The sequence below is a fragment of the Haliotis cracherodii genome, unplaced genomic scaffold, assembly GCF_022045235.1.
Source record: "Haliotis cracherodii isolate W230 unplaced genomic scaffold, xgHalCrac1.p SCAF_6, whole genome shotgun sequence".
NCBI classification, from domain to species: Eukaryota; Metazoa; Mollusca; class Gastropoda; order Lepetellida; family Haliotidae; genus Haliotis; species Haliotis cracherodii.
Window position 1 is genome coordinate 38,614,667 of NW_027266319.1, and position 27,613 is coordinate 38,642,279.

At 40.8% G+C, this 27,613-nt stretch overlaps 1 protein-coding gene and 1 pseudogene across 1 annotated transcript; both read left to right on the forward strand.

Moving 5' to 3' along the window:
• The first annotated feature begins 2,208 nt into the window (after positions 1-2,208).
• LOC139446424 (uncharacterized) lies at positions 2,209-17,985 on the forward strand (annotated as a pseudogene).
• Positions 17,986-24,510: 6,525 nt separating this feature from the next.
• LOC139445677 (probable glutathione S-transferase 7) lies at positions 24,511-27,127 on the forward strand. Its single transcript, XM_071226867.1, has 5 exons — positions 24,511-24,666; positions 25,537-25,629; positions 25,832-25,947; positions 26,645-26,749; positions 26,894-27,127. The coding sequence occupies exons 1-5, from the start codon at positions 24,534-24,536 to the stop codon at positions 27,053-27,055; spliced, it is 609 nt and encodes a 202-aa protein (XP_071082968.1). The 5' UTR covers positions 24,511-24,533; the 3' UTR covers positions 27,056-27,127.
• Positions 27,128-27,613: the final 486 nt, after the last annotated feature.

Below are 27,613 nucleotides of genomic sequence, written 5' to 3' on the forward strand. Positions count from 1 at the left end.
ATTCCCATACGTTAATTGAATAGGGCCCAATTTGCAGTACTTGCAAGCGACGAGATTTGAGAGAAGTTCCCTGAGCTCGACGATCCTCCGCCCTTCTTTCCATCCATCTCTGCTTGCGTATTTGCCGAGTTTGATGTTTCGAAAAAAGTGGACAGTCGTCGTCCTTGCAAGGATCACCGTAGCAAACATGACAAGCTGGGTAGTTGTGGTCGATGAGCACGTTCGATTTTAATATTTTGGTGTGATTACCGGTCTTTTTCTTTTTGAATCGACCACAGCTATCTCTGTCAGTCGCCATGATTGTTTACAATAAGGGGCATAACTCTTATTTGGTATTACATCACCCGAACATTGCCGATGTTTTGAAACATCGGCAAAAGTCGTAGTTTTCACCGGAAGTGTCCCATTATACAGGGAATACCTTAATCTCAGCTCACGTTACATCGGCGGTCGTTCAGTGTACAGCCAGCCGTACTCATGTTTGGCGATTCTTTTTAGAAACAGCAACGCAACGGAATAAATTCACTGACTTACTAAAACTTGACATTTTCAGAAATTACTGATATATTTTTGTATAATACTTACACGCGCTTCGTAATTAATGAAAATGTAAAATCAAACACGAATGCAAAACATGTACATATACAAGCAGACCATATACATATTACATACGTGGAACATTGGTATACACATGTACACGACAGCTATCAAATATGTTAAACACCGTCATATATCTATCTAATGCTATTCATATGATGAACACCAGTTTGTAATAATCTGTGTATTTGTATTGCACTAGACTCCAGACACATGGTGCATGTTCTTAAAGCTATATAACATTATCACCCCGGTCAATGGATCAGTTTGCAGTCGATTTCTATCTCAGCTCCCTTGGGAGTATGGAACACAAGCTGCCTTGTCAGGAACTAGCAGGTTAACAGTCACAATGACACCTAATCCTGTAGGGCACCCAATTCACTGCTGCGTGAACAGAGGCATATTTCGAACTAAGTCACTTGCCTAAAGAGACAGAGCATGACTGGAGCCCTAGAAACTCTCAAGAAGAGTCAAGATGTCGAACACAGTCACCAACCAACTATTCCCCGCGACCGACGTTGTTCAACTTCACCTGATGTGTGATCTGTGCGCTGTGCACAGCACCACGTACCACCACTGTAAAAAACACTAATACATTTCTGAAGAATTATACCATTTATATATGTAGAACTCTCGTATATATCCAAAGAAAACTACCATTCACATAAAGAATACTGGTACATACCAGTTTAGAATGTTTTTATTCATATTAGAACACTAGTACATATATGTGTAGAATGTTATGATTCATATTAGAATACTAGTACATATCTGTGTAGAATGTTATGATTCATACCAGAACACTAATATACTGTATACCATTGTAGAATGTTAATATTTATATTACAACACTGTTACGTATATGTGTAGAATGATACCATTAATATATGGAATACTAGTACATATATGTGTAGAATGTTATGATTCATATTCTAAGCACGTAGTATTTACGATGAACACACACCCTGTGTAAGGGTTTCCTTGCCCGAAGTTTTCCAACGCCATTCCTCGTTTTCGAATGTTACCATTCGTATTAGAACACTGTTACATATCTGTGTAGAATGTTACCATTCATATGGGAACACTCTTGCATATCTATGTAGAATGGTATCATTCCTTATATACAGAATATATATTAAAAAACTATTACATAAATGTAGAATACTACCATTTATATGGAGAACATTAGTACACATCTACATAGGCCGAACTCTAATAAGCACGTGGTATTGACGATGAACACACACCCTGTGTAAGGGTTTCCTTACTCGAAGTTTTCCAACGCCATTCGTCGTTTTCCAGGCTTTCCCCGTCAATGTAAACAGGCTGAACCAACAGGCGGGCTTTCACCCGTAATACTTCCAATAATACAAAAATTGCACTTTCATCGTTCATAACCATGTTTGCCATAGTTTCAGGGAATAAACACACCATGACCAAGCAAGGCTTCACCTGGTTTGGCTAATGTAAGCGATCTGTACCATGCTTGCATTGCAATGTACATTGGTCAATGCTGTCAGGGGATAAGTGACTCAGCAGATCGGACATCTATATTAACCCCTGACAGGACCTTTTGCGGCGTCTGTCTCTGAACTCTGGAAAGAAGGTTCATTCAAGATGCCGACATACAGGTTAACGTACTTTAACGCCCGCGGGCGAGCCGAGACGTGTCGTCTTCTGTTTGCCTTGGCAGGGCAGGAATATGAAGACGTACGAATGAAGAAGGAAAACTGGGCCAAAGAGAAACCAGGTAGGGTGTGATGTTGAATATTGGCGGACAGTTAGGTGGCCTTATGGTTAAAGCCTTAGCTTGCTTTGCAACAGACCCGGGTTCGATTCCAAAATGGGTTTAATATGTAAAACTGATTTCTGTTCGTTTGTCCGTTATCAAAGCTGAACAAATGCAAGTTAATACTTACTCAGTGTTTGGAAATTGGTAAGTGTGTGCAAATGTTTGGGTTTCGCAAGCTTAGATCAAGGGATTAAAAAGTTATTTTGTTGCCAGCTTGTTCAATTCTGTTATGTATATGGAATTTGTCGTTTAACGTCGCACTCAGCAATATTCAGGCTATGGGAAAGCATGTGACGAAGAATATCTCCAAACTGTATGGGGACCAGGGTTAAGAAGAGGCCTATTGCACTGTATTGCTTGAAGAGGGGACAGATAGGATCGATGATCCGGTCAATGACTTGATTGATTACGTGACCGAAATTTCGGCGGATGGTCGAGATTGATTATTTTTAGGGGTAGACGTTTCAAGTTTACTTGAACTGTGTCGATGTTTCTACTGGTAGACTGAGGTTCACCACAAGCACAGAAGCTTTTATCAGTTATACTGAGTCAACTACAAAAATGTTTCAGCCGAGATATTTAAAACAATCTAAAAGATTTATTTCTTTAAAGTGTTTCTTCACTTACAGTCAGCAGAATCACTGCATTTGTAAACGACGTTTTCGTTTTAAAAAAATCATTAATGCGCTATCTTTTCAATAGATTTTCTGGTACGTGACTTCATTGTCTGGTTTGTCTGAAATCCGCTGTGGTATGACAGGTGTCACCCCGTCGTGCAAAAGACAAAAACTAACTTTTAATCCAAAAAATATATGGTGTGTACTGCTGGTAGGATAGGGCATGCTTACTCTTTTCGCGAGCGCCTGCAGTCATTGCTTGTTTTCAGAGGTCTATTCGTATGGTTTTTAGTGCAATTTTGACTTTCCGTGGAGTCTGTTTTGGAGGATGGTCGAGATTGGTTGTCCTCTGGCGTTGACGTTTCAGATTCTACCCTGACCTCACGTGTCATTGCGTAATATCAACTCTGGTTTGTATGTCCCAGACCTGATTATTTACAGTCCTAAAATAGCTGGAACATTGCTGACTATTGAGTACACCAACATAACATACCTGCCATATGAATCTTGCATAATTATGTTTTATTAGAATTATTTTAAGGTGCAAGTTAACACCCTTAGATTTCTTAAGAAACCAACGCCATGTGCCGGATGTTTCGAAATATATACTATCCGGGCATAATGTATATCTCCATTGTAAATAACTGTATAAAAATATCCGATGCACTCATTCCTATGAGTTCTGAAGTAATGGGGATTCAGACACGAATTCACTCGGAAATGCGATGACGTCATCGAACATTGGAAGACGCCACATGGCTCCATGGAAACCAAATGCCGTGTACAATGCCAGGATCTCTGGCCAATACAAATGAGTATGTATAATAAATACGATGTGAATGTTACCACGCGACATGCAACGGTTTTTAAAAATATTGTGATTGAGAAATGACATCGGAATCCAGCACACCCTCACTGTGACATTGCTGTGTACATCTTTTACAGATAGTTGGCATAAAGATGCCTCAGTCACACACTCAATGGCATTTAGTGTTTGATACTATTAAAACGAGAGTTGGGAATCAGCTCGCTTACAGAGGTACCACTGTTCACGACCAACCCACACAACAACACAAGACCTGAGTGAATAAACAGTCAGTTTTCAGACAGCCACAGATCTGTGACTGTCTGTCGTCCGTATTTATACCTATTCTAGCTACTACAGGTAATCTCATTGACTGGTTAAACCGACGATAAAGTTGTTATTGTTTACTTTAGTGACGCTATCTGGACATAATTACATGATTTAGTTTGACCGAAGCATTGATGATAAAGGTGTTTATGAGTGAAGTTAAGTAAATATTAGCTTAACAGTAGCCAGTATGCCTTCTGTAGATACAGATAAATAAATTAACGACTTACATTTGTTTGTATCTGACCAGCACAGTGAGAGATGCTGGTCCTGTCCGGTTGACCCTTGGCAGTCTAAAGATAATGGAACGTGGTCCGTTAGTTGTAATATTCGCTTATTTCACAATTTCCAGACCCGTGAAGAGCCGGGGTAGAATCGTTCTTCAGGAACCCATGCTTGCCGTAAAAGGCAACTATGTTTGTGGAAAGAGGCTACTAACGTGATCGGGTGGTCAGGCTCGCTGCCCTGGTTGATGCATGTCATCGATCCCAATTGCGTGGATGGATGTTCATGATATCAATCACTAGATTGTCTGGTCCAGACTCGATTATTTACAGACCGTCATATAGCTAGAATATTGCTGAGAGAGAGGCGTTAAACAACAAAACAACAACACAATTTCCAATTCTTACTTTGTGGCATGTAACGTGATAAAATATTTGTAAAAGTTTGTCCATTTTCCCCATGTTAATAATACCATATATTTCCTTTAAGGGTTTGCGCTTGGAGTCCTGCCAGCGCTGGAGGTCGATGGCAAGCAGTATGGCCAGAGTATTGCTTTGGGGGCTTTCCTCGCCAGGCAATTCGGTACGTACTACAGCAGCGCCAGGTAGTATTCTGTCAACACGATATATCAATCCTCGATCGCAATGGTGCAACGTATACATCCAAAGTATTCGTAACAGGCTTTCCTCAATCATTAAACTGACAGCCGTGATAAAACTGAAATAGCGGGGAGTCATTAATCCACTCAATCATGAACAGTGTGCATTCCCATCGTTGATGTTACCCTCCTTGTCTTCAGGTTTCCACGGCAAAACCAACATTGAGATACTGGAGGTCGACCAGGTGATAGGGATTCTCGGGGACATATTTACACAACTGACACGTGCAATGAGAGAGCCAAACGAAGCGAGAAAGGTAACCCTTATTCCAAAGGAGCCCCCTTTCACCCAAGCACATATACACACGCATATACATGCACTCAGGCACATATACAAACAGAGATATGAGTACCTAGAATTGTGTATAAATATATGACGAGCAAGCCCTTTTACAACTAAAGTCGTCGCCAGTTGAGATAGAATCACGAAATATCGCGATGACTTCTTAACGAAGATGTGTGCTTATACTTATATATCATATCATTCATTCCAACTCTTAAATGGGGGCATCGAGTAAAATCCGGTTGAGAATAATTTAATTTAATAACATATTTATAATTTAATGCTTCCCTGAAGAGAGTACCATCATTCATACACGTCATGGCTACAACAAGCCAAATTGTATTTTGTTACATTGTGTATCATGTTCTTTATTCAGGCGGAAATATTGAAAGAAAACGAGGTAAACCTCCCTCGGTATTTGGGGTTCTTGGAAAAGATCCTGAAAAACAACAAAACCGGCTTCTATGTTGGAAATAAGGTAAACGGTTTAGTCTTATCATGATCCTTGGTCGCAGCAAAGTGGCATTAACACGATTAAGCTAACACTTTAATGTGACAGCGATAATGAATTATCTTTGTACGTCCAACCGTTAAACACTCTTCAGATTTCAACAGCCATGTAAACACACCGCCATAAGTCTTTGCCGATCCATGGTAGAGCTGTCTGGTGACAAATATTGTGTGACAGTGCGCAAGGACGGCAATGTTTCCCAATATTTCCTAGCATTATGTCTATTAACATTGGCAAACTCGGTACACTCTGAGGAAATGATCTATACGTTTATAAGACACCTCAATGTTAATTGTCCATGATTTAACATTTTTTTAAACGTCTGTCTTTACATATATGCAGCAGAACCTTTTCACGTGTACAAGTACATTTCAAGTAATTAGAAAACATATTGTTTTTTGTTCAACAAAATCAGTAAATTGGCTATCGTGTCACTGCAATTAATGGCCCATCACTTGATTATCTGGTATGTTTACGTATCGCCGCGGACCCGTGAAGATCCGGGCTAGAATAGGTCTTCAGCAACCCATGCTTTCCGTAAAAGGCGACTATGCTTGTTGTAAAAGGCGACTTACGGGATCGGGTGGACTTGGTTGATGCATCTCATCGTATCTCAATTGTGTAGATCGATGCTCATGATATCAATCACTGGATTCTCTGGTCCAGACTCGATTATTTACAGACCGCCGTCATATAGCTGGAATATTGCTGAGTGCGGCGTTTAACAACAAACCAACCAACCAATCAACAAGTCGCCGTCGCATGGCAGGAGTACAGCGGTGCGGCATCAGCCAACAGACAAAATGTTTAACAGTTACTCTTTAAATGGAAATGGAGTGAAAGGCGAGTGCTTCCAGCAAGGCAGGACATGATCACCATTTTCGCGAACACCTGGTGTCATCACTTATTTTCTATCATCCATTTTTACCGTTATTTTGCCATTTTACTACCCAATGGTTGTTTGACGGATATTGGGGACCGCTTATCCTCTGGCCTTGACGTTTAGCATTTTTCGATATTTCCCGTGTATTTAGCATTCAAACCATAAACTTTTCAATGCTGTAAAAAAGACAACAAATGTCGCCAAATATTAGTCCGTTGCTAGTTAAACTATTGATAGTCATTAGACGTTTGCAAACTTAGAAAAGAGTTCATGTCCCTTGTGGAAAGGTGGGGTAAGGTGAGTTTGTGTGCGTGTGTGTGTGCGTGTGTGCGAGCGAGCGTGCGTGCGTGCGTGCGTGCGTGCGTGCGTGTGTGTGTGTGTGTGTGCGTGTCTGGTCTAGTATTCACTCCACTTATCTCGAACTGCGACAATCTGTATGTCCACGGTGTTTAGGTTTCACGTGTACGTACCCCTTCTAAGTGCTATGGATATAATATGTTTTTTGGATAACGGGTGGTTACCTATCACAAAATTATAGTACAAGTATTATATAAACATATATAAACAAACTTTCTTTTCAGCTTGGGTTTGCTGATGTCGCGACGTTCGATGCTCTGGATAATCGAGTGAAGTCTGACGTGTTAGGTCGCTTCCCATTGGTTCAAGCAAACATACAGAAGGTCCGCACTAATGACAGAATCTCGAAGTGGTTGGCCAAACGACCCGAAACACCTATGTGATTAAATTATTTCAAAAGATAAATGATAAATGAATTCATGTAAATGTGTTTATGCTTAACCATGCAGCAGAAGTATATTTATTCATAAACTTGCCTACAAAACAAATGTATTTCATACGGGTATCATATTTGTGTTCGGCGACTGTTTTTAACCTTGTAACGTTTTTGATCAAGTTTGAAATCATTTAGTAAAAATCCAATTTTCAAGTGAACACCTGCTTTGATAAATGACAAATTATCCTCACTGTTTGATCATGACATTGTATATCATATGCCAAACGTTCATGTACCAAAGATATTTAATATCACTCTTTTATTTACGTGTTCCTGGGTTGTTTTGTTTTCATTTGATACAACTGACTTCTGGGAAGAATATCACCGGATGATGTGTTCGTACCAGTTCAAAAACAACGGACAAATCTTAAGTTACCTTCAAAACAAGTTTCGACCCCCAACAACATGGGTCGTCGCTCAGGTTATCAACCGTATTCGTTTGGTCCAGACTCGATCACTTACGTGCCCGAAGCTGTAATATTGCTGACTGCGTCATTAAACAATATTCACTAACGTGAATGGTTTAAGATCAAAGTATGTAGTCCTACTGGCAATATTCCTCTATACACATCAAAGCTTCAACTATCAACCGTATTCGTTTGGTCCAGACTCTTCACATGCACGGACATATGATGAGGAACAAAGTGATGGCAAAGATGATGATGATGACGACGACGACGACGATGATGATGAAGGCTCTACTGCTGATGAGATATCGGCTGATAATTACCACCATGGCGGTTATTAGATACATTTTGATCCATCCGAAACAGAAATCTAGACTAAGGTTACCTTGATGTAACTACTTAATCTGTTGCAAGTGAACGCGAACTCCCTTCATGCAAATAATTGGTAATATTGCCTCTGCTGTATACAATGTCTATGATAATATCGACACCATACACCGCAATCGCGTAGTATGTCTGACACAGCATAAATATGAATATAACGATGTTAGATTGTCTGGTATATCAGATATCAGCTGGCAATTCCGTGTTTATGAGAAACAAATTCATGTATGGATTTCCGTAAGGATAGGTAAGGATGTACTTGCCGAGTTTAGATAAAACAATGAATGTTACAAAACAAAAATCAAGATTTATACGAATTAAATGATTAATAAGTTTTGATGTTGCCAGCCAAAACATCTGTCGGTGGTGGTGGTTGTTATCAAAGTAGTGAACGTCTAAGACTTGCTTTCATCCCTTAGTAAGCTGTCGTGTTACTGAAATGTTGCTCAAACAGCCGTGAAACCCAATTCACTGAGTCACCAGTCGTCAAAGGCGCCGCGAAAAGGCGGAAACCATAGGATTTCAATTCAGGTATACAAGAAAACGCTTTTGCACGCCTTTCCTCTGGCAGCAAATCTTATAATAAAATTCGTAGTGAGATCTAAATATGAGGGGGCACGGCTGGCTCAGCCGTTTAAGGCGCCGCGATTCGCTGTGCAGAGTTGCGTCCCTTGGGCACGCCAGAAACCTATGATTGTGGGTTCGAATTCCGGTTCGCCACGTCTATGTTACTAGGTTTGTCAGAACCATACCCGTGCTCGTGGGTTTCACCGAAGTGGTAAACGTCTGAGACCTGCATCACTTCGGGCTTTCCTCCCACATTAAGTTGAAACGCCGTGATATAACTGGAATACTGTTAAAAGCAGCGTTAAACCCAACTCACTCACTCACTCACTACTACTTCTACTCCAACTGCCACCACTAGTACTACTCCTAATACTTCTCCTGCTCCTACGACTACAAGCACAAATGTTGCTACGACTACTACTACTACTACTTCTACTACAATTACAACTACTAGTACTACTACCAGGAATTCTACTGATACTACTGTCATTTTCACTGTCACTACCACTACCACTATCACTACTACTACTACCCAGAATATCACCGCCACATCACTAGTACGACCACAGCTGCCCCTGCTACTACTACGACCACTACCACCACCACCAGCGTCACAACCACCACTACTACCACCATCACCGACACTACACAACTTCATTTTCCTTTTCTCTAAAAATAAGCCTTTCCGCACCAACCGTCATCTAGAGCGACGTTGATAACCTCTAAACAAACCTGCCCACAGCCGCAGTTTATAGATATACATCCACACACACACACACGCAGCTGTACAGTCCGCTGCCTCATTCTGCGCTGCAAGTCGAGTCAACCATGGCTTCCTACTCGCTGCTTTACTTCAATGGGAGGGGTCGGGCGGAGATCATTCGACTCTTGTTCACCCTGAAAGGGCAGGATTTTGAAGACAAGAGAGTCACACATGAAACATGGCCGGCCGAAAAACCGAGTGAGTCTGGTTTCTTTGTTATGTTTTGAATCATATTCATGCTGTTGCGTCCGTGATGAGCGCAGGATTCCACAGAGAACAGCGGCACCTCATCACCGATTTTCAGTGATCCGTTCTAAATTTTCACCGCTATTTGCCTGTTTTGCCCAGTGGAATCTATTTCGGTGGACAATCTAGACTGGTTGACCTCTGGCGTTGACGTTTATAGTTACACAGCTACGATTTCGCAACTAAACGATTGAATTACCTGTTTGCATCATAACATGCGCTGAATAGCGAGTCAGTGAAATGTGACGCCGCTGTTAGCAATATTTCACGAACATATCGGTCGTCGACACCACAAAAGGCGTCTTTCGGTGTACCCAGGTTGGGAATCGAACCAAGGTCTTCGACTAGGCGACGAGTCAACGCTAACCACTAGGCTACCCCACCTGTCTATTAAAATACGTTTGCTTCACTAATGATTATTTTGATACAGCAATATATCTCTCCGCAATGAACTCATCTATTTATACAATCAATCCTCAGCCTTTTGACTGGTCTCAAAACTCTCTTGGGCAGATAGTATTTGGATAAGATGCGCTTTATAATTCTATAATTGATGATTAATCTATTATTATTAAACATACAGAGATAACGCCGTACATTCATGGGAGCAACTCTCTCTCTCGGGTATCTGTTCGGGTGGCTCTCAAAGCTATCAAATCTGTACCGGCTAAAGCTAATGCTGGTGTCCAGTTACGGTCAGTGTTTGTGGCCAAAGTTCAGGGTGATATCAGGCCACTACGGCTATCGACATACTACACATTCCTGGATTGTGTGCTTGTATCGACACGCCTCGTGCCTGTGGTAATACTGCTGCGGTTCCCGTCGGGCGTCTGTACTCGTTGTGAACACCTTTCTGCATTAGCATCTTGAAGCTGCTGGTCTTGGAACATCGTTTAATATACGTTATTCCCATATATGTGAATACAATATGAACATAGACAGCTGACATAACATATGAGATGAAAATACACTGCTGATTACGAGATGAACTTGTACAGCTGAATGCAAGATGAACATACACAGCCGAACACGAGATGAACATATACAGTGTTAATTCAATACTGTATTACTGTAAACATTTTTGATGAACGTCTGACTTTCTGAATAACATTATACAGTAGATAAATAATGATCTGTAAATCTGATGAATCTCTACGGCAAGGCCGTGTGTGTGTGTGTGTGTGTGTGTGCGTGCGTGCGTGCGTGCGTGCGTGCGTGCGTGCGTGCGTGCGTGCGTGCGTGCGTGTGGTCCACCCAAACATCAACCCACCAAACCACTGTTGAGTTTAATTTTACAACCAAACCAACATGTTATCATGGAAGGCAATGTGCATACAAAATATCGTCAAAATATGTTTAATTTGAACGGCAAAAACGTTTTTCATCTTATATTACATCAAACTGTTTATCGGAGATTACTGCACTGCTTGTGTATAGTGAAAAAAAATAATATATTCGCAAAACTTTCATTCTGTTGGTCTCCTGTGTATTTAATAACTGTGAACAATATTGCCTAACTTCTGAAAAATATTGAACCAAGTCCTAACAAACCAGAATGCTCGGGAATGCCAATAAAACCCTTTTGGTGTGTATTACGGGCCTGTGTCCTTACATTACTGAAACATAATCAGTCTGTCTGTCTGTCTGTCTGTCTGTAAATTCCATTCAAGTTGTAAAATCCATTACACACTGCCACTTACACGTGTTACAGCATAGTCCATTGGCTATAGATGATGTGAACTGCGAAAGTCGTGATTCATTCATGAGTGTTCTTTTAACAGCTGAAATTTGACAAACACATGAACTAACAGCAGGTGCCATCGTCCAGATTACATGGTTGGTACATGCATTTGACTGTATATTACTTGTGTCTAACAACAATATCAATGTGAAGGGACATAAGTCAGGTGGGTTTTTTTATGCAGAAACATTAAAATACATGTTTCTGTGTGGAGTCTTACAATATCCATCATAAGGGTAGGGTTATATGCAAAAAGAGACAAACCCCTTTCCATATTCATAAGAAATCTCTGCAAAAGCAGCGTCGATTGCAAGATTCCGAATATATCATGGGCATGTGTTTATGAATCGATGTTAAATAGTGATGACACCAGGTGTTCGCGAAAAGGTGAGCCTATCCTGCCCAAAACATTAAAATACTTTTCTGTGTTTAGTCCTAAAATGTCCACGTGACAGGGACATCAGTAGAGTTGGGTTACTTTATCCAAAAACATTAAAATACATGTTTCTGTGGTTAGTGTTACAATATCCATGTGACGGGATATCAGTAGGTTTGGGTAATTATATGCAAAAATATTAAATAAATGTTTCACTGTTTAGTCTTACAATAACCACCGCGGCACTCAGTAATATTTCAGCAAAATGACGGCGCTCTGTAAATAACCGACTCTGGATCAGACAATCCAGTATATTGACATCATGAGCATCGATCCAAGCAATTGGGAAATGATGACATGCATCAACCAAGTCATCTAGTCTGGCCAGTCAATCCTTTTTGTCGCCTCTTGCAACATGCATAGGTTGCTTGGAACCTACGCCCCAAATCCCAGCATAAAATGCTCAAAATGAAAACCCCATTAATAAGTTTCTGATTTTAGTCTTAAAATGTACATGTGGCAGGGACATGAGAAAAGATATAACAATAAACTACGTTTATAACGAACTGACGGATATAACGAACTGTTGTTTTGGTCACGTTCATTTGCTGTATACATGCTGTACATATGCTCAGAAGGAACTACGGTTATAACGAACTAAAATAAGTGGTCCTTTAGGTTCGTTATAACCATAGTTTATGAAAAACGTTAAAGTACATGTTTCCGCGTGTTTCGTATAATCTTTATCGAAAGCATATCTCGTAATATCGCATATCTCGTAATTTCAACAATATAACTTTAGATAATGGATCCATACAGTTTTGATAAAAGCGACAAAACCCTTTTCATATTCAATAGAAATCTCTGCTGACGTTATACTTTTGTACATATGTTTCAGATACTCCTTTTGGCCAGATGCCCGTGCTGACAATCGATGGCAAGGTGTACACAGAGAGTTTGGCTATCGCTAAATTCCTTGCCAAAGAATTTGGTAATACCTAAAAGTGTACTTTTAACACTAAAAAAAGTGAAATGGGAAGGGTAAATCCTTGTCGTAACGTCTTTGGCTCTAAACGAATCAGAATCTGAAGAACTTTTGATGTCATTCGTTTCTTGGAGAATTTGAATATATTCCATGTACTGTGTGCTCGTTTTAAGTGATTAGTTAAATGCATTCTTGGTATTGTCGTTTGTCATCCTTATTGGGACACAAACCCCGAAATGATGCAGGTCTTACGTTATTCGGGTGGATGATGGAATGGAATCATAGGGTTCTGTCACGCCAAAGAGGTTAAACTGTTCTCTCTTCCTACCCCAATATAGGTTTTTATGGCTCTACCAACCAAGAAGAGTACGAAATAGACCAGATCACCGGCATGTGCAATGACCTCTTCACAGAAATGGTCAGAGAATTCAGGATAAAGAAAAGAAGGTGAGAGTACTATACAGATCCAAATGTAAGACAAAGCTTGATCAGCAGAGCTTGATGGTTTATATTAATATGACGTTAATAATAGTCCGTGCAAAATAAGGTTTCACTAGATACAAATTGCAATAGAATTTATTTCACCACAATGCATTTCTACAAGGTCCCAAGAACAACATACTAAAGGTCCCAAGCAATCCCAGTTTGGGAAATATGTCTAATTTGCATGTGTTGTGTTGCGAAATAGCCATATTGTGTTTCTAAAAAGGTATTCACAATTACTGAACGTTTTCGACTTTGGATAAATCTACCAAAATTCAAGATAGCCGCCAATTTCAAGATGGCCGCCAAGTTTCTTTAATATGAGTTTAGACTGTGGATTCTGTAACTCTAAAACAGTGTGATATGACAAGAGATTGCTGGATAGACATGAAATAGCAATACATTGATGGTCTCTGATGACATATTTGAGTACTTAGAAGTTCTACATTAGGGTAAACAGAACCAAGGGTGCATGTAGAATACTCAATCATTTGCATAAATCCAATATAACCAGCACATATCTCGTAAATGACATGTTTTGGCGAATGTATATATCAATATTGCTTGTTAGTGTCTGTATCTACTTATTACCATTACAATAAACACTGCTTTTGTTTTCATGCATGTTGGAAACAAGTATGTCAACATGAGGTCCTCTCAGAATTTACCGAAAAACCAGTTGTTTCACAAGTAGTTGGTTAGTTATTTCCTTGTATTTCAATTATGGAAGTCCAATATAACCAATATTTGAATATAAATCTGAAAATGTTTGATCCACTGCTCATTCAGTTACTTGATTGTGTGATTTATGAACATTATTACTTGAAGAATAATAGCACAGTTGTCACGGTGAATGCTGTACCTAGATGTTGCAGGGTCATTATATCTCGAAAGTCTCCACGGGTTTGCCATCATCAGCTTGTACCATGGCATTCGCCGCACAACACTTAAATGAGGCCCTGTCTTGCAAGTGCTTCTCTGGTTTTACAGTCTCATTTGTAATTGCAACAGATGATGTCCGGGAGTGCTGAAGATGCTGCAGGCTGATCTGTCTGTATTGGTAAGGAACATCCATCTATTATGTGTCATCAATCCAATGGATTCATACTGAACATCCTTTACACTCCATTATCTGATAGTATGACACATGATAGATGGATGGTGCTTACCAATACCTTCAGATCAGCCTGCAGCACCTTCAGCACTCCAGGACATCATCTGATGTAATTACAAATGAGACTGTAACGTACGAAGATGCACTTGCCGGAAATATGGCCTCACTTGCAGTGCTGTGTGCGGGGAATACCATGGTACAAGCTGTACCAATAAACAGTTGCCAGACTTCTCAGAGGATGACAAACCTGTTGTGACTTTCGAGGTACATGTACATAATGAGCCTGCAACGTCAAGCTACAGCGTTCACTTTGACAGTTGTTCCATTGTTCATCACGTACTAATGATCATGAATCACCCCATCATGTAACTGAATGAGCATTTTTTAGTTTTATATTCAAATACCCGTGAAGATACAGGGTAGAATAGGTCTTCAGCAACAAATGCTTGCCGTGTAAAAAGCTACTATGCTTCTTGTAAGAGGCGACTAACGGGATCGGGTGGTCAGGCTCGCTGACTTAGTTGATGTATGACATCGATCCCAATTGCGGTGATAGATGTTTATGGTGTCAATCACTGGATTATCTGGTTTTGACTCGATTATTTACAGACCGTCGTCATATCGGTGGAATATTGCTGAATGCAGCTTTAAACAAATATACAAACAATCAAATATTGGTATTTGCTGGTAATATTGGATTTCCGCAAATGAACTTCAGGGGAGATGATTCATCGACTACTTGTGACACAACTGGTTTGGATTAATTCTGAGAGGACCTCATGCGGACACACTGTCTTTTTCAACTGGTATTTTTATTAAAGAAATCAAGTGTTCATTGTAGTGTTTATTGTCATGGTAGATACAGGCAATAACAATCAAAATTGATATTTAGACTTGTCAAAACATGTCATTTAGGAGATAAACATTGATATGTGGTGGTTATACTGGATTTATACAAATGATTGAGTATTCGCCATGCATCCTTGGGTCTGTTTACCCCAATGTAGAAGTTCCAGTTACTCTTATATGTCATCAGAGACCAACAGTGTATTGATATTTCATGTCTATCCAGCAATCTCTTGGCGGCAATCTTGGAATGTTTAACCATTATGGGGTTTATTATCTAAAACTATAAACTATACTTTAGTGAGTTTGTGCGTCAAGTAATAAGTATGCATTTAAGTCTTATCACACTGTTTTAGAGTTAAAGAATCCACAGTCTAAACTCATATTAAGGAAACTTGCCGGCCATCTTGAATTTTTGTAGAAGGATCCAAAGTCGAAAACGTTCAGTTATAGTTAATATCTTTTTAGAAACACAATATGGCTATTTCACAACACATGCCTTTTTTCATCAAAAGATTGAACCTCATCTCAAATATGGAAGATAGATATTGATAATTGGTAGCCATATTGGATTATGCAAATTAGACATATCTCCCAAACAACGATTGCTTGGTACTTTTAGTATGTTGTTCATGGGACCTTGTAGAAATGCATTGTGGTTTAAAAAATTCTGTTGCAATTTGTTCCAAGTCTTATACACTGTAAGGAGTGAATGGTTATGGTTTTACGCCGCTTTTAGCAATATTCCAGCAATATTACGGCGGTTGACACCAGAAATGAGCTGCACACAATGTACCCATGTTGGAATCGTACCCGGGTCTTCGGCGTGACGAGCGAACGCTTTAACCACTAGGCTATCCGACCGCACGTTGCTCTGATTATGATGCTTATCATTGTATCCTAAATGAATTTGAAGTTAAGCTGAAATGGAGTTTAACGTGGGCGAAAAGTGAGCTGAGGTGAAATGGTATAACGTCGCTTTCAAGATTATTCCACGATTATTGCGACGTGTATGTATGTGTGTATGTGTGTATGGCTCCTTGCACAAATCCGGACTGATGCCGATTTTATAGTGCTATCAAACTGAGATACCGTGCCGCTGTTTAACATGAATACCCCACTCACATACAGTATACTGGCCCAGACTCGACCAGCTCCTTGATATAGTCCCCTTAATGCCGAGCACAAGGCAGGGTTACAACATAACTCATATCTTAACGTCTTTTAGTATGACGCAGACAGGGATTGAACCCCGACCTTCCGCTCTCCGGACAGATACTCTATCCACTAGACCAAGGAGACGGTCGTAATATTAGTGGTAAACGTCCATGTATATGACCTATATCACATGGCAGTGGGACTCCTCCCACATTTGGCTGACACGCCATGATTTAAGAGAAGAATAGTTGCAGGTGGCGTTCAACTCGCCAGAATGTCAATATAAACGAATGTATATGTTATTTTATAGGCAAACATGACACAGAACCTGAAAGAAAAAACAAAACCAAGATTTGTCGGAAACCTCGAGAAGATATTGTCAGCCAAGGGTAAAGGATATTGCATTGGGGATACGGTATGTTATAATTTTAAGTTAATATCCATGTCAGTATTATATTAATTACCAATTATGTATTTCACGTCACTGTAGAGGCAGGCGAAAAAGTTTGACACAGAGAACATTTATAGTGTCTCTTACAGTACAGTAATTACAGAACGGGACAGTACTCTGTACAATGGACGTTAGAAAACCGGAAGTATTAACATAATTGTACTTGTACATCCATATTCACCGAAACTGATATGGCATGACTTTTTCCTATCCGTCACTTCGAAATACGATCGGAAAATGAAAGAACCACCACAATATTCTTACATACAGTTTTCAGTGCCACAAGGCACCCTTCTTTAGTGTACTCATATCTTCATGGATGGCTTTTGGAAGCTTTTTTCTGCATGTTCCTGAAGTCTGTCCATTTTCCAAAGGTCACAGACCCCTGCTTATTTCACTGACTTGTCGCAGCGAAACAATTTGCTCATTAGGTTCGAGTTTTCATATTTGCCTCCATGACATTATGCGCAAATGTGCAACACCCGGGGTAGAATAGGTCTTCACAACCCATGCTTGCCGTAACAGGCGACTAACGGGATCGGTTGATCAGGCTCGCTGACTTGGCTGATGCATGTCATCGATTCCAATTGCATGGATCGATGCTCATGATGTCAATCACTGGATTGTCTGGTCCAGACTCGATTATATACAGTTACATGTAGTACTCAATGCATTTCTTTCTACATTCCTGAATAGCATTTTCGTTTCATTTCGGACATCGCCTCCTGTTTAATCCATTGCTGAAATAGAGTGCAAATATTTATTTTGACGAATTCTTTCAGTTGAGCCTCGGCGACCTTGTTCTCTACGATACCCTTGACGGGAGGGTAGCAGATGATATTATTGACAAGTACCCCAATGTCAAGGCGGTCATGAACAACGTCAGGTCCAATGACAGAATCAAGGCCTACCTGGCAGCAAGGGTCCCAACACCCATGTAGGGCTTCTGGGAGGATTATGTTGACGCCAGATACCATTGCAAACGACCCATCCATTCGAGACATCCAATGGTGAAATTATATCAGATGTCCATACGAACAATGGAAAATGTCACCAAACAGCATATAAGTTATACATTTATGTGCATTAAAAGTCTTATATTAAAGACATAATGAGTTGGCATTATATGTATACAAAGCAACAAACAACGTAGACACATGCTCAACCATTACAACACACAATGTAGACACATGCTCAAACATGGCAAGACACAATGTAGACACATGCTCAACCATGGCAACACACAATGTAGACACATAAAGAATTGTGGCAACACACAACGTAGACACATGCTCAACCATGGCAACACACAATGTAGACACAGGGTCAAACATGGCAACACACAATGTAGACACATAAAGAATTGTGGCAACACACAATGTAGACACATGCTCAACCACGGCAACACACAATGTAGACACATGCTCAATCATGGCAACACACAATGTAAACACATGCTCAACCACGCCAACACACAATGTAGACACATGCTCAACCATGGCAACACACAATGTAGACACATGCTCAACCATGGCAACACACAATGTAAACACATGCTCAACCACGGCAACACACAATGTAAACACATGCTCAACCATTACAACACACAATGTAGACACTTAAAGAATTGTGGCAACACACAATGTAGACACATGCTCAACCATGGCAACACACAATGTAGACACATGCTCAACCATGGCAACACACAATGTAGACACATGCTCAACCATGGCAACACACAATGTAGACACATGCTCAACCACGGCAACACACAATGTAAACACATGCTCAACCATTACAACACACAATGTAGACACATAAAGAATTGTGGCAACACACAATGTAGACACATGCTCAACCACGGCAACACACAATGTAGTCACATGCTCAACCATGGCAACACACAATGTAGACACATGCTCAACCATGGCAACACACAATGTAGACACATGCTCAACCATGGCAACACACAATGTAGACACATGCTCAACCACGCCAACACACAATGTAGACACATGCTCAACCATGGCAACATACAATGTAGACACATGCTCAACCATGGCAACACACAATGTAGACACATGCTCAACCACGGCAACACACAATGTAAACACATGCTCAACCATTACAACACACAATGTAGACACATAAAGAATTGTGGCAACACACAATGTAGACACATGCTCAACCACGGCAACACACAATGTAGACACATGCTCAACCATGGCAACACACAATGTAGACACATGCTCAACCATGGCAACACACAATGTAGACACATGCTCAACCACGGCAACACACAATGTAAACACATGCTCAACCATTACAACACACAATGTAGACACTTAAAGAATTGTGGCAACACACAATGTAGACACATGCTCAACCACGGCAACACACAATGTAGACACATGCTCAACCATGGCAACACACAATGTTGACACATGCTCAACCATGGCAACACACAATGTAGTCACAGGGTCAAACATGGCAACACACAATGTACACACATGCTCAACCATGGCAACACACAATGTAGACACATGCTCAACCATGGCAACACACAATGTAAACACATGCTCAACCATAATGATTACAACACACAATGTAGACACATGCTCAACCACGCCAACACACAATGTAGACACATGCTCAACCACGCTAACACACAATGTAGACACATGCTCAACCACGCCAACACACAATGTAGACACATGCTCAACCACGCTAACACACAATGTAGACACATGCTCAACCACGGCAACACACAATGTAGTCACAGGGTCAAACATGGCAACACACAATGTACACACATGCTCAACCATGGCAACACACAATGTAGACACATGCTCAACCATGGCAACACACAATGTAAACACATGCTCAACCATAATGATTACAACACACAATGTAGACACATGCTCAACCACGCCAACACACAATGTAGACACATGCTCAACCACGCTAACACACAATGTAGACACATGCTCAACCACGCCAACACACAATGTAGACACATGCTCAACCACGCTAACACACAATGTAGACACATGCTCAACCACGGCAACACACAATGTAGTCACAGGGTCAAACATGGCAACACACAATGTAAACACATGCTCAACCACGCCAACACACAATGTAGACACATGCTCAACCACGGCAACACACAATGTAGACACATGCTCAACCACGGCAACACACAATGTAGACACATGCTCAACCACGGCAACACACAATGTAGACACATGCTCAACCACGGCAACACACAATGTAAACACATGCTCAATCATGGCAACACACACTGTAGACACATGCTCAACTTTGGCAACACACAATGTAGACACATGCTCAACCATGGCAACACACAATGTAGACACATGCTCAACCACGGCAACACACAATGTAGACACATGCTCAACCATAATGATTACAACACACAATGTAGACACATGCTCAACCACGCCAACACACAATGTAGACACATGCTCAACCACGCTAACACACAATGTAGACACATGCTCAACCACGGCAACACACAATGTAAACACATGCTCAATCATGGCAACACACACTGTAGACACATGCTCAACTATGGCAACACACAATGTAGTCACATGCTCAACTATGGCAACACACAACGTAGACACATGCTCAACCACGGCAACACACACTGTAAACACATGCTCAATCATGGCAACACACAATGTAGACACATGCTTAACTATGGCAACACACAATGTAGTCACATGCTCAACTATGGCAACACACAACGTAGACACATGCTCAACCATGGCAACACACAATGTAAACACATGCTCAACCATGGCAACACACAATGTAAACACATGCTCAAACATGGCAACACACAATGTAGACACAGGGCCAAACATGGCAACATTATAAATAATAGATCAATATTAAATAAATCAATAAATCAATAATATCGACCTATAGCGGCCGACTCGCTATAATGGAATAATCCATCAGTTGATAGACACGTCTGGTTTCAAACAAAACTGTAACCGCCACTCCAAGGTGCCCATCAAACGAGGTACATCAACACCTTTATTCATTACACAGTTGACCAATATGTGACAACAGTCTTCCACAGATGTCGAGTAGATGTTGTACTGCGTATCAGAGTTTAGTCAAATTGGAACACACTATGGATTCCGTTTTCATAGGGATTGAAAATACAAGTGAGGATGCCTACTCCATGCCAAAATGTCTTTCCCCAAAATTGTATATAGATGTTATCAATGAGGAAGTACAGCATTTCACATATGAATCGGAATTTCTGTTCAAAACAAGGTAATTTGGCCAAGAAGTTCAGGTATATCGATGATCTGATATCGTTCGATGACAATCAAATAGCCAATTCCCTTCCACTGATTGGCCCACCTGAACTAGAAATAAAGGAAACCCGTGAGACCGCCTCGTCTGTTTCGTATTTAGATCTATGCATAACGCTCAGAGTGACAAGACTATGACAAGAGGGATGACTTCAACCTTCCCTTCATGTCGAGCAATATTCCAGCAGCTCCAGCCTTTGGTGTTTATATTTCACAACTTTTGAGATACAATCGGGAGCTCTTTCTACCAAGATTTCAAAGAGCATCATACGACTCTTGTTCAGAAGTTGTTTGATAAAGGTTACAACATTCAAGGTCTCAGTAAAGTTTTCAACAAGTTTTATGGTGGACATGTGGAGGTCATTTCCATATTTGACGCATCAGTGACAAATATGATGTCCGATGTAATTCCCTATTTTGACTTGTACCATTATGTTTCCGTGTTTTTTCAGGTGAACAATTCACTTGCCATGTGTTTGTGATGGATGCCACCGGTTTGGGCACTCACATTTTCGCGAACACCTGGTATCATTACTGTCTGATAGTGATTCATAACACATGCTCATGATATAGTCGGAATCGTACAATCGTCTCTGCCTTTATGCAGATATTTCTATTGGATATGGAAAGGGTTTGCATCGCTTTAATAGTATTGTTATTATTCTAAGTACATTTCTGCTTTCAATTTTGACAAATTGTCCTGAACCTCTGCAGATAAATATGCAAATGTATCTATGGTCGCCACATTTTGTAGCAAAAGCCCTGTGGATCAAGTCGTTTCTTAAGTTTATCATGTGGGATAGTGGTTTACAAACTTGAAAAATTAAAAGATTTGACAGAACTGAACTTGGTTCTTTTCTGAGACTGTAAAACGTCAAGCAAATCCTTTGAGGATCCACATGGTATTAATACCAGTTGCCTAAACCCATTCGGTAAATATAAAAAAGATCCATCCTTGTATTAATGATTATGGTTTATGACAGGGATTTGGTGGTACATTTGTCGGCCCCAGCAATATATCTCTCTATCATGAAGCTTTGAAATGCAAGAGGAATAGACATGCTTTCGTGTTTTAGAGTCGAGACAAAAGTTAATATTACTGATGCATTGTTTTGGCAGATTTCTGCCTGTTAACATACTGGCCTTATACGTGGAATTATTTGATATGCAACTTATACCAAGTTCTTTCACCAAACAATTAATGTAGTGATGCTTATATATAATGGTTATGTTATTTGAGGTATTATCAGTGGGAACAACTACAAACTTTTCATGTAAGGCAGCCAGACTTTGGATGACAGCTGGCAGCGACAGAATGGGTTTATTTCAATTCTGTTTCCTCTTTTTCAGTATGTGAATTCTACCAATGACGACATCACGCACTGACTTAACCCACTCTCAACAGGTTCCTCTTCTCTTTGGGTCCATTTTTGGGCATATACTTCGAATTGGCATATGCTTCGACAGTATCCATAATGTTTTTAAGTTGTGATCCCAAATAGTAGGAGGCAGCTCACGATATTTTGGTCTATATTTGAAAAAATGACGACGGTTGCTATTGTCAACAATAGAGAAGTCTCTGGGATGAAAACGCTCCCCTTTTCAGCATACAGTATTGGCAATAGGCAGACCTACACTTATGAATTTCTTATGCAAACCTTTAAAATTGTAAAATATACAGTTTAAAATACTTCATTTATGCGTCAATCTGTATTTCAAATAAATGGTCCTGACTTCAAAGCTTTATTAGATATTATCCGCGATAGTATCAACACTAACAGCAATTTATGAATAAAGGGTAGTAATGTAGGGTAGGCTATTTACTTTAATATATCAATCAATATACTTTAATCAGTATACCAGTATGTATTTAATAAATATAGCAATATCAATTGTATGCATAAAATGTATACTACTTTTTAATAAAACATTGTTCGAATCAAATCAGTCAGTCGTGTGGATTAACAATATGGTGATGGTCACTTCGTGTGAATAGTCACTACGCCGGACTTCGAACTCTCCAAACGTTTCTAATGTTTGATGAAACACCCCAACCTTTACCTATATACTGAACCGCAAAAGAAACGTCACCCGAAGTAACATTGCATGAAATGTTGTCATATCTGGGTAATTTTTGTCAAAGTTTCTAAAATTTAACATTACCTTGTCCGAAGAAATTAAATTCGATGATAAAAAAACAAAGCAGATGACAATTAAACCGATCGCCCAAACGCATCACGGCAACGGCCATGGTAGCCCGATGCACGTGAGTTCCGTGCAAACTGAAATGCACATACGTTCCCTCAGTTCTTGCCCTATAAAAGTCCACCCAGATCGGATAACATTCATTCGTTATTGAATTGCTACCACATGCCAAGATTGAAAGGAAATCAAGCGACACCAAGCCCTTGGACGATTGCAAGCTGGACAAACCGCCCGGCAGGTAGCCAATACATTTCAAGTCCACGTAAGGACCATATACAGACTTCAGCAGCGGTACCAGACCACCAACACTACAGATGACCGACCACGTAGTGGAAGACCAAGGGTCACTACCCGACGTCAGGATCTTCAGATTGTGCGACAGCATCTTCAAGATCGCTTTGTTACTGCTACGTAAACTGCTCGATAGACCATGGGGACACACCAGCGACACATTAGTGCGGACACCGTGCGTCGACGATTGACGAGCACAGGCCTCACCGAGGACCCTTGGATCAGTTCACTCTAGACTGATTCGATCCTGGGACAGAGTAACACTGGTAGGGGAGTGACAAAATCCTGCCACGCCGGCAGCACCCGCACAGTTTACATAAGAAGCAAATGTAAACCATCCCCGATTTTTCTCTCTTATTCATAGGTCTGGCATAGAGTTACTTTCACGTCTGGACGTCCCCATTACTTGCTTGGGTGTGGTAATGGATGACCTTGACCTTGGCCCGTTGTGATTCAGCAATGTTGCACTGAGTCATTTTTGCTGAGTAGCTTATGTACAGATGAGATTAGTCTCTTCTCACTCGAGCTCCACAGTGTCGACCTTGCCCTTGGCCCGTTGCATTTCAGCAACGTTCCACTGAGTCATATTATGCAATAGGTTTATGTGCATGTGAGACTAGTCTCTTCCCACTTGTGTCTGGGTTGTGGCAAGAGTTGGTCGGTAAGAAACATGCCTCAATACAAGCTGATTTATTTTGACTTTCCTGGGCGAGGGGAACTGTCTCGAATGCTCTTCGCTCTGGCGGGACAGGAATATGAAGATGTCAGAATCAAGTTGGAAGACTGGCCAGCGGAGAAAGACAGTGAGTAGTTAGTTGGTGGATAGGTGAATGGGTGAAGAAGGAGGGGGGTGGGGTGGGGTGGGGTGGGGTGGGGGGGGGGGGGGGGGTGGGGGTGAGATTTGTGTGGGTGAGTGGTTAGTTGACAGGGTGTGTCAGTCAGTGAGTGCTGGTCGAAGGAGTCGACTGACGGGCACCGGCAGGTTACAATGTGTGGCCTTCCTGATCGTACCCAAGAATGTCCGTCACGAACACTGTTGAAGACTGTGGTACACTGCGGTTTATCAATCTAAACGCACGTGGGATTTCGGCATCCAATAGGTTCCAAGTAATCCATTTTCGTAGAATGAGGCGATGCACCAATATAGGGATCAAACTCAATTCGGCAAGAGTCAGTTCACGAGCTAACCCACCCCACACCCAACGTGAGGAATAGTAATATAGGATGGAATAATAATGAATAGCCAATTTAATGTTCAGTGAAGGTAGGTCGGGTATGTGAGGGTTGTTGGGATATAAAGAATAAGTTCCAGTACATACTGAGAATATCTTTACTAACTTAAAGTGGGCTTAGGACAGTTGGCAACCTTAGCCTGTTTGATTCGACTCTTTGGAACACTACTCTGTCTGCTTAATAACATGCTATAGGTATACTGATTTAACAATCACTTATTACCTTCATTATTATACGTCCACATATGTCCACCTTGACCCAAGCGGACGTGAATTAAGTTTAAATTTAGTTTGACCATTGTACAGTGTATTTAACACCCTTTGATCGGTGTTGTCGACATGTTTTATTTATGAGAAGAGGTATGAATATAATGCTAAAATGACAAATGTTTCAATAAATCAAATTACGTTTTCCTTGGCATGTATTTTTAACAATTTCAGAGTACATCTTCGACAAAGTTCCTATATTGGAGGTAGATGGGAAACAGTATGGGCAGAGCATGGCTATCGCCAGTTTCCTGGCCAGGCGATTTGGTGAGTGGTGTGGGCTCTATCTTTCAGGAATAACTAGTCAGTTGTATTAAAGGGACACGGCTCCCTTCTTTGGTTAGTTGATATGTAATGATTCGTTGGTATGAACAACGATGGTTCATGGAGATTAACTGTGACAATCCATGGTGGAAATAATGCGGATACGTGATCTTACTGATGATGTGATATCTGTTTTATTAACCAGGTTTCCATGGCAGCACTGAGGTTGAAGTCCTAGAAGTCGACCAAGTCCTTGGGATTGTTGGGGACATACTTGCAACCTTGGTTCGGGTTTTCATGGAGAAGGATGAAGCGAGAAAGGTGACATTGCCTTGTAACAGGTTACGTCGTTATAATTCTTTATGCAACAGCACGAAGAACACATGTTGACAAAATGAGTGAGTAAGTTTTGAACGGTTTGAAAAGTTAAGTATGCATGCAGACATATTAGTATATGCCTCTGTATATGGACCGTTTCGTGGTCAAGTGGACATAGCGTCTGTTCCGAGGACCGGAAGGTCGTGTCACACCAAAAGACGTTAAATGAGGATTTGGTAATTTTTTATGGTAATTTTGGTAATTTTGTCCGCCTCCGAGGAGGACAGGGCGTCTGGCCGGAGAGCGGAAGGTTGGTGGGTCAATCCCAGGTTTCGTCATACCAAAAGACGTTCGGTATTAAGGGGCTAAAACAAGGACTTGTCGGCTCGGTGTCTGGGTGGTGCACCCATGTTAAACTTCGGCATGGTATCTCAGTTGGCTAACACTATCAAACCGGCAACAATCCAGACTAATACGCACGTATGCACACGCACACACGCACTGCTATATAGTGCCATAATCTTGAACGTCATGTTAAACCACAGGTAATTTATCTGAAGGCAATCCTTTCAACGTTTTCGACTCAATAAACGTCTCAATAGTGTCGTCTCAATAAACCTACAAAGCTGTAGCTAAGTGTATTTTACTCTGCGCCGTTTTGCATTATCAGTCTATCGATGTGTTTATGTTTGTTTTGTAGGCAGAGATTGTGAAGGAAAACAAAGAAACTAACATTCCAAGGTGTCTGGGCTTCCTTGAGACTGTGTTGAAAAATAACAACACTGGATACTATGTCGGCAAAAAGGTATCACATCTGATTTATAAACCTTTGCATACGTTACACTACAGTGTGAGTAGGTTCTAAACAAAACACAATCATGAATTTATGAGGACAAACCTTGAATCGTTTACAAAATACAGAGAGAATGCTTTAAAATGATACTTCCAGCTTGGATATGCCGATGTGGCTGCATTTGAAGTTCTGTATGCTGCTGGCATTGAACAAAGCCTGATGGAACGCTTCCCATTGGTCAAAGCCAACTTTGAGAAGGTCAAGGCTAACGAGAGAATTGCCAAGTGGTTGACCAAACGACCGCAAACACCAAAGTAAAGGAGAGCCAAGTAGCCTGGGAAAAGAACAACGATATCTATATTATATACTACCACACATCATGTCGACAACACATGTATTTGTATGATCAAAGAGAAAGGAGCTCTGTAGTTCCAGCTTAAAGTTGGAACGTTTGAAATTGGAATAAAAGTATGAAGTGCAACTGTGTTGTTCTATATTTTTATGAAATGATACAAGAAATTTTGGGAGGAGGACACATTCTGTCCGTGCACCCACAATCATGCCGACAGACAGGTTTCGCTCTTCAACCCTAGGGTCCGTCTGTTGCAGAACACATTATCTCGTCTTAAAATACTAGTTTCTTATTGGTGAAGTTATTTTCCATGTAACCCACCAGTACCCTGCTGAGAAATCGATCGGAACACACCTTAGTTAACTTGCTTATCTCACATAAGTTTCGATGAGCTGAATGAAGACACGAGGAAAACGAAGGGAACACGCAATGTTACAGCTTTTTGACGTCGGTGAACACGCAATGTTACAGCTTTTTGACGTCGATGAACACGCAATGTTACAGCTTTTTGACGTCGGTGAACA